Consider the following 12,315-nt stretch of genomic DNA (forward strand, 5'->3'; position numbering starts at 1 on the left):
CACTCAGTGACAGCGAGCTGTGTGAGCAGAGAAAGTGATATTTGGATGAAATGATTAGTAATCGACTGCTAAATGAATCACCAACTATTTTGATGATTGATTAATCGATTCAAGTAGTTTTTATGGAGAAAAAAAATCTAAATTCTCATCTCAGCTTCTTACATGTGAATATGTTCTGGTTTCTTTGCTCCTCTGTGACACTGAACTGAAGATCTTTGGTGTGTGGACAAAACCAAACATCATGTTGGAGTTTTGGGAAACACGATCGCCATTTTTCACCATTTTATGAACCAAACAACTAATCGATTCATCGAAAAAACAATCAGTCGATCATGTAAAATACTCCGTAGCTGCGGCCCTAATTCAGGACGAGAACATCGTGGTTTGTTTTTCAGATATTTCTTTAATCATTTGTTGCAGAGGGAAACGTCGCTGCTTGTCGTTTCCTCGTTGTTCACAGGACTTTGGTTCGTGACGCTACAAATATTTAAGCTGCTGCTTTTTTGCCTTGAATCTCAGACGGGAGAAAAATATTATAATAATCATTTAAATTCTAAATGTGAAAGGTGGATATTGAGCTCGTACAGTTCTCATGTACATGTTCACGCGTCAGTACATAAACCAGATCAGTGGTATTATAATGGTAATAATGACAAGAACAATAATAATAATAATTATGAATAACCGACACTGTCACAGGTTCTGGTTCAGTCGAGAGCCGCGTGCTGAGTGTGACAACCGGCACGACAGCACCTAAGTCACGATGACAATTCATTAAACTGGATATAATACACGCTGAATATTTTGGACACTGACGCGTGTCGTAACTTACAGAATATAAACATAGCTGGTTTTAGTGGAGCATTAATATGAGCTCCGAATCGGGACCTGAGGACACGATGTACAAAGACACTACGCTTTAAAGTATTTTGAAGTACAACGACTTCACACAAAGTGTTTTTTTCGAAATGCAACGTGACAGAGCAACTGCGTCTAATAAATATGGGACTAAAAATCACCAATTTAATCATTTGTACAGTATTTCCAATCGAGACAGAACCTGAGCTCTCGCTGAGTGTAGTGTATTACAAAACCTTCGAGTTTCATAATATGCTACGATACATTTAATCTCATAATCTCATAATATAGTACATCCATGACGTTGAACGATATTGGTCTTTAGAGCGTCACATCTAAGTTCATAAAACAAACTGAAAACTGTTCACGTACAAAATGAGACGTTCAGGGCCGGAGCCGCACTGACCCTGAACCCTGTGGTATGAAAAAACAAGAGTGCCTTAAAAGTCAAAGTGTTCATTCCCTGCGATCTGGCCTGGCAGTGCACGCCATGCGTGTAACAGTGTATCGGTCCGGCGTGTCCCTCCTTCAGTCCCGCGCCCGCCGGGAGGGGGAACGTTCGCGACGGGACGCCTCGCCGCAGCCTTTCTCTGGACGGAGCCTCTTGTTGGGGACGGCCGGGTCAAAGGTCGAGACGCGTGCTTCCAGGCATCAGACCCTGGGTGGAGGCACCGGCCTCAGAGCCTGCAGGACGGACAGTCGCATCACAGAAACATGGTTGAAACTTGATTGAGTCACGTGAACGTCGAGGGGGTTTTTCGCCCGCTGTCCGACCCGGAGGCCGGTGAGCGGCGCGGCGCGGTTACCTGCCGTGCGGCGGTGTAGTTCTGGCTCGGAGGCTTGGGTCTGTTCCCCGCCGGGGGCGGCGGAGGTGGAGCTCCTCTGGGCTTCGGCCTTCCGGTCTAAAAAAAGAAGGTTCGCAATTGTTGTCAGGGACAGTGAGCAGGCGTCTGTCACACCTCAACTCAACGCCGCATATTCCCCACACATCACCTGTGGCACCTGACTGGCAGCCGGCTTGTCCAGGCCGTGGATGTACGCGTTTGCCGCCGCCTGCTTCCTCTGGGTTTGCGCTCTGCCATGAGAAACAAAAGATTTCACCCGCCGAGTTCACAGAAACACACCGAGAGCTGCGGACGGGCGCGGGCGCCGCTACTCACGTTGGCAACATGGGACTCTGCCGCTTCTTCCACATGAGCCCTGTCACGGCGGCGATGACGCCGAGCACCACCAGCACCACCGTCAACACGATGGCGACGACGGCTCCTGCGGCAGAGAAACGGAAAACGGGGAAATGTAGTTACGCCGGGACGCAGCAGTGCGGCGCGGGGCGATGCAGGCGATACGTGTCGTAGGTACCGGTAGGGAGAGACGTGAAGGCTCCGTCCTCTGAGCTGCAGTGAGGAGGCGCCCAGCCGGGCTCGCACTGACACTCGCTCCTGTGGTTGCACACCTGACGAACACAGAGGAGGTCAAGAGGTCATCAGAGGTGAACGTGTCACGGCACCACGCGGCGGCGCCGCCGCCTCTGTCAGCGCAGGGTGCCGCGGAGCACAATCGCGAAGGTCGTTGTGAAGTCAAAACCAAAGTGAAACGGGAAATGTGGGAAGCGGCGCCAGCGGGCGCGCGCACTTACGGCGTGGCCGGGGCAGTTGGCCGAACAGTTAGTGTTCCTGTAGGCTGTGTCCAGATCCACGCACTGATACTGGCTGCACACCTTGAAGAGAAAAGGCAAACAAGACACTCGGTGACGGTCTGTGGGTTTAGTAGAGCAACTTCTGAGCAAGTGAATGTTGAGTCAAAGAGATTTACAGAACGAGTTACAGTATATATATCTATATATATATATACAGTAGATATATATACTACAGGCATTCCCACAGCCTGTTACCTTTCCATCCCCACATTTGGTCCCGGCGTCCACCTGGCCCGAGTCTTTGGCGTAGTTGTCAAAAAATGCTGCCTTGCAATTGCCGACCCTCACCATGCGGCCGTAGTTCGGGTCATCGTTACCATGGTGACAGAAGAGATTCCCGCACAACACATCCCTGCAAAGAGAGAGAGTGGACGTATTTGTCCAGATTCATTCATAAATTATTTGATTTATTGAGTATCAAGCTCCCCAGAATTGTATGTGTTCGGCTGAGACTCACTCTGCCTGGCAGGGGATGTACTGGTCTTTAGAGGGACGTCTGCAGAAGGCGTAGTAGTTTCCTCTTCTGTTATAGTTGTAGCAGTACTGCCCTCCCTCTATAGCGCCTGGGGGCGGCAAGAGGGTGTTAGATCGGCAGGAACCGTTGTACACCTGTTGAGATGTGACCGTGAGAGCGACGCGGGGAACTCACTCGGCCCGTAGAGCCGCACGCACTGGTCGGGCCTCTGTGGACACTGGCCGTTGTAGCAGTGCCCCAGGCCGCGGTCGCACGGGAGGCCGTTCACGGCGAACACGTCCTCGGGGCAGGTGTCGCTCGTCCCGTCGCAGTACTCCGCCAGGTCGCACTCGTCCCGCTTGCTGCGGCACTCGCTGGTGCGCGGCGAGATCTGCACAACAGAGGAGGTCACGGGGTCACTTGACTTACGAATGCCATGGGTCCTTGTATCGCTTGGTAACTGCATATTACTTCATTTTCTTCTACCCTTATTCGTATTTGAAGATATTGTAACTGAAATACAAGGTGCTTTTCCTTCTGTGCTTACTAAATAATAATCAGGAAACATGCATGATGTCACAGGACATTGAAGATAAACAGCCCCTTCTTGTTTGCGGTCAGCGAACACAACATTGACATCTATTTTTAATGTTGCTAGGGTGACCCCCGTTAGCGGGCAGCAGCTTGTTTACTGTACACATCCAGTGAGGGGAGAAGGACCAATAAAATATGACTAAAAACACGATCAATATAATATTAAGATTCACAAATTCAGGAAACTCCTGGATCTACAACAATAATAATAATGTTTCTCCCACAAAAAGTCTGATTCCTTTTTTTAAGTTACAAACTTATATATATTTTTATTTTAACAGTGGGTCCCACTTGTGAGTGGGTTGAAATTTAGAAATGTCATATCACAGCATTTATTGTATTTACTGGAGCCAGGTCAAATATATGTGATATTTCAAATGTCCACTAGAGGGCAGTGTAGGGTCAAAGGCCATGTTGGGTATAAAACAAAAAACTAACAAAAAAAAAGGCCAAAGAAATCCCTACAAAAATTGTTTTCACTTTTTAAGTTCAACAGCTTGACAAAAGGTGTCTCTCACTTCACTGTAAGAAATTTGATATTTAGAAATTGAATAGCGAATGCATTTACTTATTTCAGTATTCCAGTATTTATTTACCGGAGCCAGGTCAAATATTTGTAATTTCCCAAATGTCCACTAGAGGACAGTGGCGGCTCAAAGGCCACGTTGCGTGACACAACAATAAAAAAAAAAAGGCCAATGAAAGCCATCGCAGGAAGTACAGCAGCATCTATTATTCGCCGTCCACTCACCTTGCAGTTGTCACAGCACTCGCCCTCGGCACACTGCGCCCCGACCTTTAGGGTGCAGGTGGTGGCGTTGCAACACGGGTTGCTGCACTCCTGTGAACACAACACAGCGATGACAATCCTCCTCAGGTCTTCCCTCGTGTCAAGGTCCCCTCAATAATCTTCACTCCATTCTGTTTGTGAATATGAGCTTTCCCATTCATGCACTGTGACTACGGAGGAGTCGAGCCGAAACTGTTTCTGCAAAGTGTTACTTGTTTTTCATCTTCCTGTAATACTCGGATGATCTCTTGTGGTGTTCCTACATTAGTGTTTGTGTTATTGCACCATAATGCCTGTGGAAAAAATAGACTTTTAAGCTTTTAAAAGTTGTGGCCGGGGCGACCGAGCGCCTCCTGAATACCAGCAACATGTCTTAACATTGTTCACAGCTCAGTCATTGGAATGTAACTCACGATGAAAAGTTACAGCTCGTTTGACTTAACTCATGTCAATTCAGTCGCACGTTATTGTCTTCATGATTGTTGGTCAAGAGTGCAACTTGCTAAACGTAAAAAAAACGTATAATGTGTGTAATAAGTAACAATGAATGTTTAGTGCAAACAGAATTTCAGGAGGCAGAATAATCAAAGTGTGCATCGCTGTTTAAACATGCCATTCAAACCGATATATCATAGTACATGAGTCATTTAACAACAGTACATTATGAAAAATTAGTGCCGACAAGCTGAACCAGTGCTGCTCACAGAACTTATTCATTTTGTAGCAGTTCACTGTGTAAGTTCACAAAGACGCGACTCAAACTTTGTTTTCTTGAATGTGTTGCTGCACGTCCAGCAGCTTCACTCCAACAAAATGAGCCAAGAAGACTCTTTACCTCCACGCCGCCGCAGTCACAATGCTCCCCGGCCTCCAGGAAGCCGTTGCCGCAGACGGCGGGCGCCTCCACGGTCCTGTAGTCGGGCTTGTCCAGCAGACAGCCGGGGGTGCGGCTGGTCAGGTAGTTTTCATAGTTACTGCTGCTGCAGCTGCTGAAAGTCCGAGGGATGTTCCAGCTGAGGGGGAGCAACACGTGGAGTCTGTTGAACGCAGCCTGACTCTGCTACACATAACCAATCCGCCATGACGATGTCTTTTATCATCCAGTTGTGGTATCAAGCTTTTTCTACAGTCCACCAAACGTTATTATTCACGCCTGGACTTGCAACAGTGGCCAATGATTTAAAGGTGACATATTATGCTCATAAATCAGGTTCATAATTTTAATTTGTGTGACCACTTGAAAAGGTTGACATGCTCTAATCATCAGAAAAGGCATCAGCGTTCTCACACTGCCCATTGCTGCAGCTCCTCTTTTCACCCTCTGTCTAAAACGCCTGGATTTATTTTAGCCCCGCCTCCAGATAAACCCCAGTCTGCTCTGATTGGCCAGCTGGCCCAGTCTGTTGTGATTGGTCAACGATTTCAAAATGTGTAGGAAAGGTCACGCCCCTTCACCAGAGAAGGGGAGATTCTCAGACTGCAGGCGGGGTTACCCCCAAAAGAGTCCAACTGTGACATCACAGTGGGAGAGAAATCACAACCAGTGGTTCAGAGCCAGGCTGTCGGGTTTAGCCAGCTCACGAAAAAGTGGTCTTTGTCCACAGATTTCATGATGGGAAATATCAGTAATACAATTCTTTCATTTTTCTTCCTGATCAAAACATGGTACCTCATTACCCACAATGCCACGAGACCCCTGATGGACATTCGATTTTGCGACGTTACCAGCGGACAACGTGGCCTCAAGCCGAGCTGACTACAGACATCACATGGTTGTCAAACAGAAAAGTCTCACTGCCGGTGTCTGATCTGCCTTTTTTCGAGAAACCCCTTGAAGGGTTCTTCTCACCTGAGGGCTGCGGCCATGATGCAGCTATCCCCGGAGCAAGAGCAGCCACTGGAGTCGTCGTGGTTCATGCCCAGGTTGTGGCCCATCTCATGGGCCAGTGTGGCTCCCACTGCGATGGCTCGGTCGTTGTGATCCTGGGAGGAAACAGAACACCAGTGATAACATATCTGTCTCCTCTGTCGCCTTCGTTGAAACTGATTCTCTGACAACAGCAACGTTGCGTCTTTTTGAAGTTTAGAGCTTCTCTGTTCCCGAGTCGAGACGTGTGCTGCACTTCTGTGGAAGAGTTTCATATCACCATGTGTAAAAAAAAAACAGCTGACAAGGCCACTTGAAAATAACAGATATCGGTGGGTTAGAGTTTTGGGTTAGAATCATGTACAGGCTTGAAGCCTCGGCGGTGCTCACCAGAGATTATGCAGATATTTCCGGAGAGGTGCACATACAAAATCAACTGCTCATTTTGATGGGTGTTAGGGAAAGGTAATATAACTAGCTGTGTGACAAATTACTGTGGTTAGGGAGTGATTAGTAAAGTAATGTGCGATGAGTAATATGTAATAACATGTAATGGGTAATTATTATTTTTGAAGTACTGCAATTAGCACAATATGTAATATTGCAAGAGTTTGACATACTGTACGAGTCCAATGTCAAACAAGAGAATGAAACTAGAAAGGGGGCTTGGAGAGCGCATACCTCCGCTAGGACTAGCACCTTAGCTCGCCAAGTTTAAGGAAAGTGAAAGAGATTTCCCGGGGAAGATAACGTCACACGTTTGAACACGTCCGTCTGGAACAGCTCACCTGTACGACCCCGACAGAGTGACCGGAGCACAGGGTCCCGATGAAAGCCAGTCCCACTGTTCCTCCTTCAAAATCAATGCCGCTGAAAAACAAGTAAGGACATGATGGTGAGATACTTTCCGCAGGAAATGTGGCCGTGTTGCTGGTGTGAGCAGTCCTGTACTCCCCTGGAATCTGAATTTGAAACATAGCGGGCATGGTTTGTGACATCTCGTATGGAAGCCAGCAACAGTCTGATATTCACAGACACGCAAGTTGCACAAGCACGATGTGGAAACCTAAAACCTCCGGTACTGTACGAGCTGAGCTGGTTAAAGTGGTTCAACCAGGAAACAAAACAGAACAGCTCCGGTTTGTTTTCAGAAGGAAACCGCAGCTTGAAAAAACATCTTATCATTTCACAGAGTCTCGAGCGGAGACAGAGATCACTGCCTTTTGTTCACTTTGTTGACAGAATCATTTTGAATTTCTGACTCCACGCCCGGTAGGCGTCAGTGTGTACGCAAACACAAGCCTGGAACAAGATCTTTCTTCATGCGACACGCTTTTGATTGAGAATTCTACTCGGTCTAAGGAGGCTGTTCAGACCTGATGAGATGTGCGTTGTCATGCTTCTTCCTCTTGACCAGCTCAGAGTTCCTCCACCTCATGAAAGCGTCCAAGTTGGCCCCGGCCGGCGGGGTCACAGAGATCTGGTCGGCCTTGGACCAGATCTCTAGCCCGACCAGAGCGATGAAGGTCCTCATGGGCTTATAGGCCTGCAAACAGCACCAGCAAAAGACCCCATAAGAAAGGGAACCAGGACAGTGTTCATTTTATACTGATTAGGTGATATATTATGCAAAAATTACCTTTTCAGTGTTTGTGCACATACATGTGTATATCTGTGGAGCCTGCCGGCCCACTAACTGTGTAAAAAGACCACCCTGTTGTTTTCTTCTGAGCTGGCTAAACCCTACAGCCTGGCTCTGAACCACTGGTTCAGATTTCTCTCCCACTGTGACGTCACAGTTGGACTCTTTTGGGGGTAACCCCGCCTGCAATCTGAGAATCTGCACTTCCCTGGTGAAGGGGCGTGACATTTCCTACACATTTTGAAATTGGTTGACTAATCACAATAGACTGGGCCAGCTGGCCAATCAGAGCAGACTGGGGTTTATCAGGGAGGGGGAGGGGCTAATAGAAATCCAGGCGTTTCAGACCGAGGGTGAAAAGAGGAGCTGCAGGAATGGGCAGTATGAGAACACTGATGCCTTTTCTGATCATTAGAGCGTGTAAACTTTTTCAAGTGGTCACCCAAATTAAAAGTATGAATCTTAATATGAGCATAATATGTCACCTTTAACTTTTTGGGTTATTGCTGCAAACACACTTTGACAATAAGGCCCAAATGCAAAAAAATAGATATGATCTGGAGACTGGATATAGTCAAAACACGTAAATTGTTGACTAGCTGTCATCGGTCATGTGTCATCTGGGCTTTGGAATCTCCTGATAATACCAATCCAAGCACCAACTTACCATGTTGACAAAGTTGACAACTTCGAACATCCTCTTTCTCAGCGCTGTCTGATCTTGCTTCATCTTCACATACTGAAACACCACGTCGTCATGTCAGAGCAAGGTCACTCATATGTATCTCAGCAGTTGATTCATTATGAATCCCCCATGGGATCCATGAAAAACTATGAATACTATAACTGTTATTTTAACTTTCCATCATTTAATGAATATTATTCCAAATGTCCATGTGTACATTGTAACTTACGGCACGGTTGTCAGCAACAAGGAAGAGCTCAATGTATTTCTGTTGCTGGACAATAGATATACCCTGGAGGGCAAAAGAACAAAGCAGATAAAGGCACTGTTTAGTTAATATTAGTTAATGTTTGACCTCATAGAATGTAACTAGACTGAATAAAGTGTCGGTGCTGCACAACCTCAGATAACCTGACACAGTTCAGGGTGGTGTGGGTGTAATGTGGTTTTACCGCTGATCTGGAGCGGCTGCGGCCTGTCGGGGGCTCAAAGTCGTCGCTCCAGCTGGTGTTGGTGACGCCGCACACCGCTGGGGTGAAGTTCTTGTGGTTGAATGACGTCACCGCATGGTCGCCCTCGTCCCCCCCGGACAGGGGCTCGATCAAGTACCTCTGGGCAGATGTTCTGAAGTAGCCCCTAAACCAAGAGCATGACAGTTCTTTTTGCAAAAATAAATCCACTGGTTGAACCACACCTTGTTGTCTGCCTTCTTTCAAAAGCAGGTGAGCCCCCTGACAATCGTACAGTATGATACAAATCAGAGCCGGCCCGAGCCCATATGGGGCCCTTAGCAGAATTTGATTCTGACACCCCCATGTCAGCCTTAATGCTTCTGTGGTTTTTGAAGATACCTCTACTGAACCGAAGGCTTGTTGATCTAGCCGGTGAATGTTTGTAGTAAAACAATAAAATTAGTCATGCATGTCCTTTTTTGTGATGTGCCTTTATCTTTAACTTCGCTAGTGGCTTTTCCTTCAATTGTCTGACTGACGATGGCTGTATCGTGCCTATAGTTACATTGGGCATTGGTGGCCCTAAGCAGCTGCTTAGTTTGCTTATGCCATATCGCTGTGATATGAATGTTTGCTAATATATGAGCTGCACAACTCTGGCTTACTGAACCAATTGGCGACATAGAACAAGTAAGACTAACTCGCTGATGTCAGACATCTCGATTTGCCTCGGTTGCATTTCAAAGCGGCTGTGATTGATATTTTGTGTATTGACAATGGAAAGATTGAAGAACCCAACAGTGCAACTCACCCCTCGTCTCTTGCGCGTTTAGGGTTTTTGTGTCTTTCAGCTCATTGTTTTGGTTTTTTGTGCCACAACTGTGGTGTTTTCCTCTGTCATTTCCAGACACAGCCAGCAGGGCGGCCTTTTTTTAACATAAAAAGCTATAAACCCCCTGTAAGTTAGGGAGAACCTAAGCTCCACTTACTGAACTTATTATACAAACTGGCTCTTTGGCTTCATCTTGATACAACCTATGAAGTTATAATTCCATTACTTGTGTTTGTAATGTGGTTGTATTTCCATTAATTGTGTTTGTAACGTGAACAGGTGTTGTTTTGGGATTCTCTGGATACCGCATTGGCACATTTGCTGAGTTTTTGGTGAGACACGAGTGAAGTTCAAGAGAAGCGGTCCGACGGCTCACCTGAGTCCGTCACAAGTGCTGATGCTAACAGACGATTCGCTGTCGTCCACAATCCTCCCGTGATAGTAGCAGTGATCCTGGTAAAGACAAAGGCGCTGACTGGGTTATATCAAACTGTCCTTGGAGAAGCATTTTTTTAAAAAACATGAAAACTCGTGGTTCAGAAAACACAGCCGTCTATACTCTGACGTAAAGTCCCATTATGTATGTAGAAGTGAAACTTGCTTATGAATGCATACACTCACAATGTCATTTGGGCTTGTGGTGACTTGAGTCCCATCTTCCTCGTAGTGAGTCTCTGTGTAGTCTTTGGTGAGTAATTCACTTATGATACAAAGACATAAAAATAACATTGACATCATGCCATGCTAGGCCACAACGGTGATTGTATTCTAATACATATCCAACAGTAAGGATTTTTATAGATGACCTCACTTTTTGATACTTGGGAAAACAAATGTTTTTGATTGAAATTCAACAGTTTGTTGGACACACCGCAAATCACAACGGCTGTAATCAGCTGTTATCAAAAGAAATATAACATATGGCTTTTATATATGCCATAACACTAATATAGAAGAAAAAATGCTTGAGAATCCTTCATTTTTTCAGGAAAAAAAGAAAGAGGCGAAACCAGGAAGTTGCGCTGATGCATTGCTTGAAACATTGACTAGACCTGCCTTGTCTCAGCTATTAAAGCAACAGTATCAGATGTTAATGCCCAACAAGTGATCAATATAAGAGAAATCATTTAACACTGGATTACATATTTCTCTTGTCATTTTAGGGAAGTAAAAACTTACACATTTTTCTCTAGTTGCATCTCAAGGTGTTTTCCTCCCACGGTCATTCCATACTTTATCGTCTCTGGTCGGAGGTACTGTAGTAAAAAACATTAAAAAAAATAAGATAATGATAGAATAAAGAATTTGTGCTTTCAGTTTTTCCTGAGCAAACGTCACAGCAGGAGCTTGACCGCGCATGTACGAACAGCCCGGATGTGTCTGTCGGTCACACTGTCGCTGGAATTTGAAAAAACGAGGAAAGAAATGTTCTGTACCTCTGCGTGTCTCTTTCTGACCGTGTGGAGTCTGACAGGTCGGACCACCTCATAGTCCGTCCCCTCCTCCAACTCATGGCTGCCATGGCTTTCTGTGGAGACACAACCCCCATTGTTTTAACCTGTCATTGGAAAGCGAGCGCTCATTCGATTGGGGATACGACAAGGAGTTGGAGTCGCGAGTTGTTTGAAGGTGTAGTGGTCGTCCAGTCGTACTTTGGGGGGGGGAAGTGTCTTTGGTACAGAAGGATTGAGCGGATGAACAGAATCCAACACTGACAGGAAACAGTCTCCCACACATGCCAAAATCACAGCTTCTTTCTGTTCGGCCCAATGCGCACATTGAATGACCGCATATCCTAAGGGCTTAGAGAAACTCCATTCTATCCGCTGCCCTATGCATGACTTTATTCCGGAGTCTGAAAAAAAATAACAACACTTGCTACATTCTCAGTGATTAAAACCGATAAAAAAAAAAAATACAACTTTGTCCGCAGGTTCGGGGCGGATCAGTGCCAAATTGTTGCTGAATTGTTCTTCAGTCAATTTCATTCACGCAGCAGCAAATCATAACAGGAGTTCTACCGCAGGGCACTTCTCATGTAGAGCAGGTCTAGACACTATTCTTTACAAGTAATAAGAGGCATGTGATTTTCCATTGAGCCTGTCTAACAACCCATTGGACTGGGATCGTCCTTCCTATCTACTATTCCTTGACCTCAGTGGAAAACGTCATGAAAAGTTGTAAAGGAGGATTCCTAGGACTTCGGAAAAGAGAATCCCAATCTATCACCATGCGACGGTGGATGTTGTTGATGCGTCCGTTGTGGTGAAACTACAAATTTCCGAAGATGAACTACAAAAACCTCAGCGGCTCCATCAGCATGTTCCATTGATTTACCACCGTGTGACATCTGATGTAAATGATTCATATGTAACAGTAACTGATGACGTGCATCTCTTCTGGGTCATATCCATACTCTTTTCTTCTTCTTCTTCTACTTCTGTT

At 45.9% G+C, this 12,315-nt stretch overlaps 2 protein-coding genes across 3 annotated transcripts in view; one reads left to right on the plus strand and one right to left on the minus strand.

The window, feature by feature from the left end:
• ppp3cca (protein phosphatase 3, catalytic subunit, gamma isozyme, a) overlaps nucleotides 1–12,315 on the plus strand; it is a 55,780-nt gene that overhangs the window by 28,382 nt on the left and 15,083 nt on the right. The gene's annotated exons all lie outside the window — the stretch shown is intronic.
• Nucleotides 384–12,315, minus strand: part of LOC118313875 (zinc metalloproteinase-disintegrin-like crotastatin) — a 13,800-nt gene continuing 1,868 nt past the window's right edge. Inside the window, exons 2-22 of the mRNA XM_035639835.2 lie at nucleotides 11,307–11,398; nucleotides 11,050–11,126; nucleotides 10,492–10,570; nucleotides 10,247–10,323; nucleotides 9,039–9,222; nucleotides 8,816–8,878; nucleotides 8,569–8,640; nucleotides 7,636–7,805; nucleotides 7,048–7,129; nucleotides 6,242–6,375; nucleotides 5,228–5,405; nucleotides 4,354–4,443; nucleotides 3,204–3,399; nucleotides 3,012–3,117; nucleotides 2,750–2,906; nucleotides 2,495–2,575; nucleotides 2,218–2,311; nucleotides 2,019–2,124; nucleotides 1,852–1,933; nucleotides 1,665–1,760; nucleotides 384–1,542 (exon numbers count right to left, since the gene is read on the minus strand). Of these exons, the coding sequence (XP_035495728.1) occupies nucleotides 1,510–1,542; nucleotides 1,665–1,760; nucleotides 1,852–1,933; nucleotides 2,019–2,124; nucleotides 2,218–2,311; nucleotides 2,495–2,575; nucleotides 2,750–2,906; nucleotides 3,012–3,117; nucleotides 3,204–3,399; nucleotides 4,354–4,443; nucleotides 5,228–5,405; nucleotides 6,242–6,375; nucleotides 7,048–7,129; nucleotides 7,636–7,805; nucleotides 8,569–8,640; nucleotides 8,816–8,878; nucleotides 9,039–9,222; nucleotides 10,247–10,323; nucleotides 10,492–10,570; nucleotides 11,050–11,126; nucleotides 11,307–11,398 (2,249 nt within the window). The 3' untranslated portion in view covers nucleotides 384–1,509. The remainder of the gene's footprint in view (nucleotides 1,543–1,664; nucleotides 1,761–1,851; nucleotides 1,934–2,018; nucleotides 2,125–2,217; nucleotides 2,312–2,494; nucleotides 2,576–2,749; nucleotides 2,907–3,011; nucleotides 3,118–3,203; nucleotides 3,400–4,353; nucleotides 4,444–5,227; nucleotides 5,406–6,241; nucleotides 6,376–7,047; nucleotides 7,130–7,635; nucleotides 7,806–8,568; nucleotides 8,641–8,815; nucleotides 8,879–9,038; nucleotides 9,223–10,246; nucleotides 10,324–10,491; nucleotides 10,571–11,049; nucleotides 11,127–11,306; nucleotides 11,399–12,315) is intronic.

The sequence above is a fragment of the Scophthalmus maximus genome, chromosome 3 (assembly GCF_022379125.1).
Source record: "Scophthalmus maximus strain ysfricsl-2021 chromosome 3, ASM2237912v1, whole genome shotgun sequence".
Lineage (NCBI taxonomy): Eukaryota > Metazoa > Chordata > Actinopteri > Pleuronectiformes > Scophthalmidae > Scophthalmus > Scophthalmus maximus.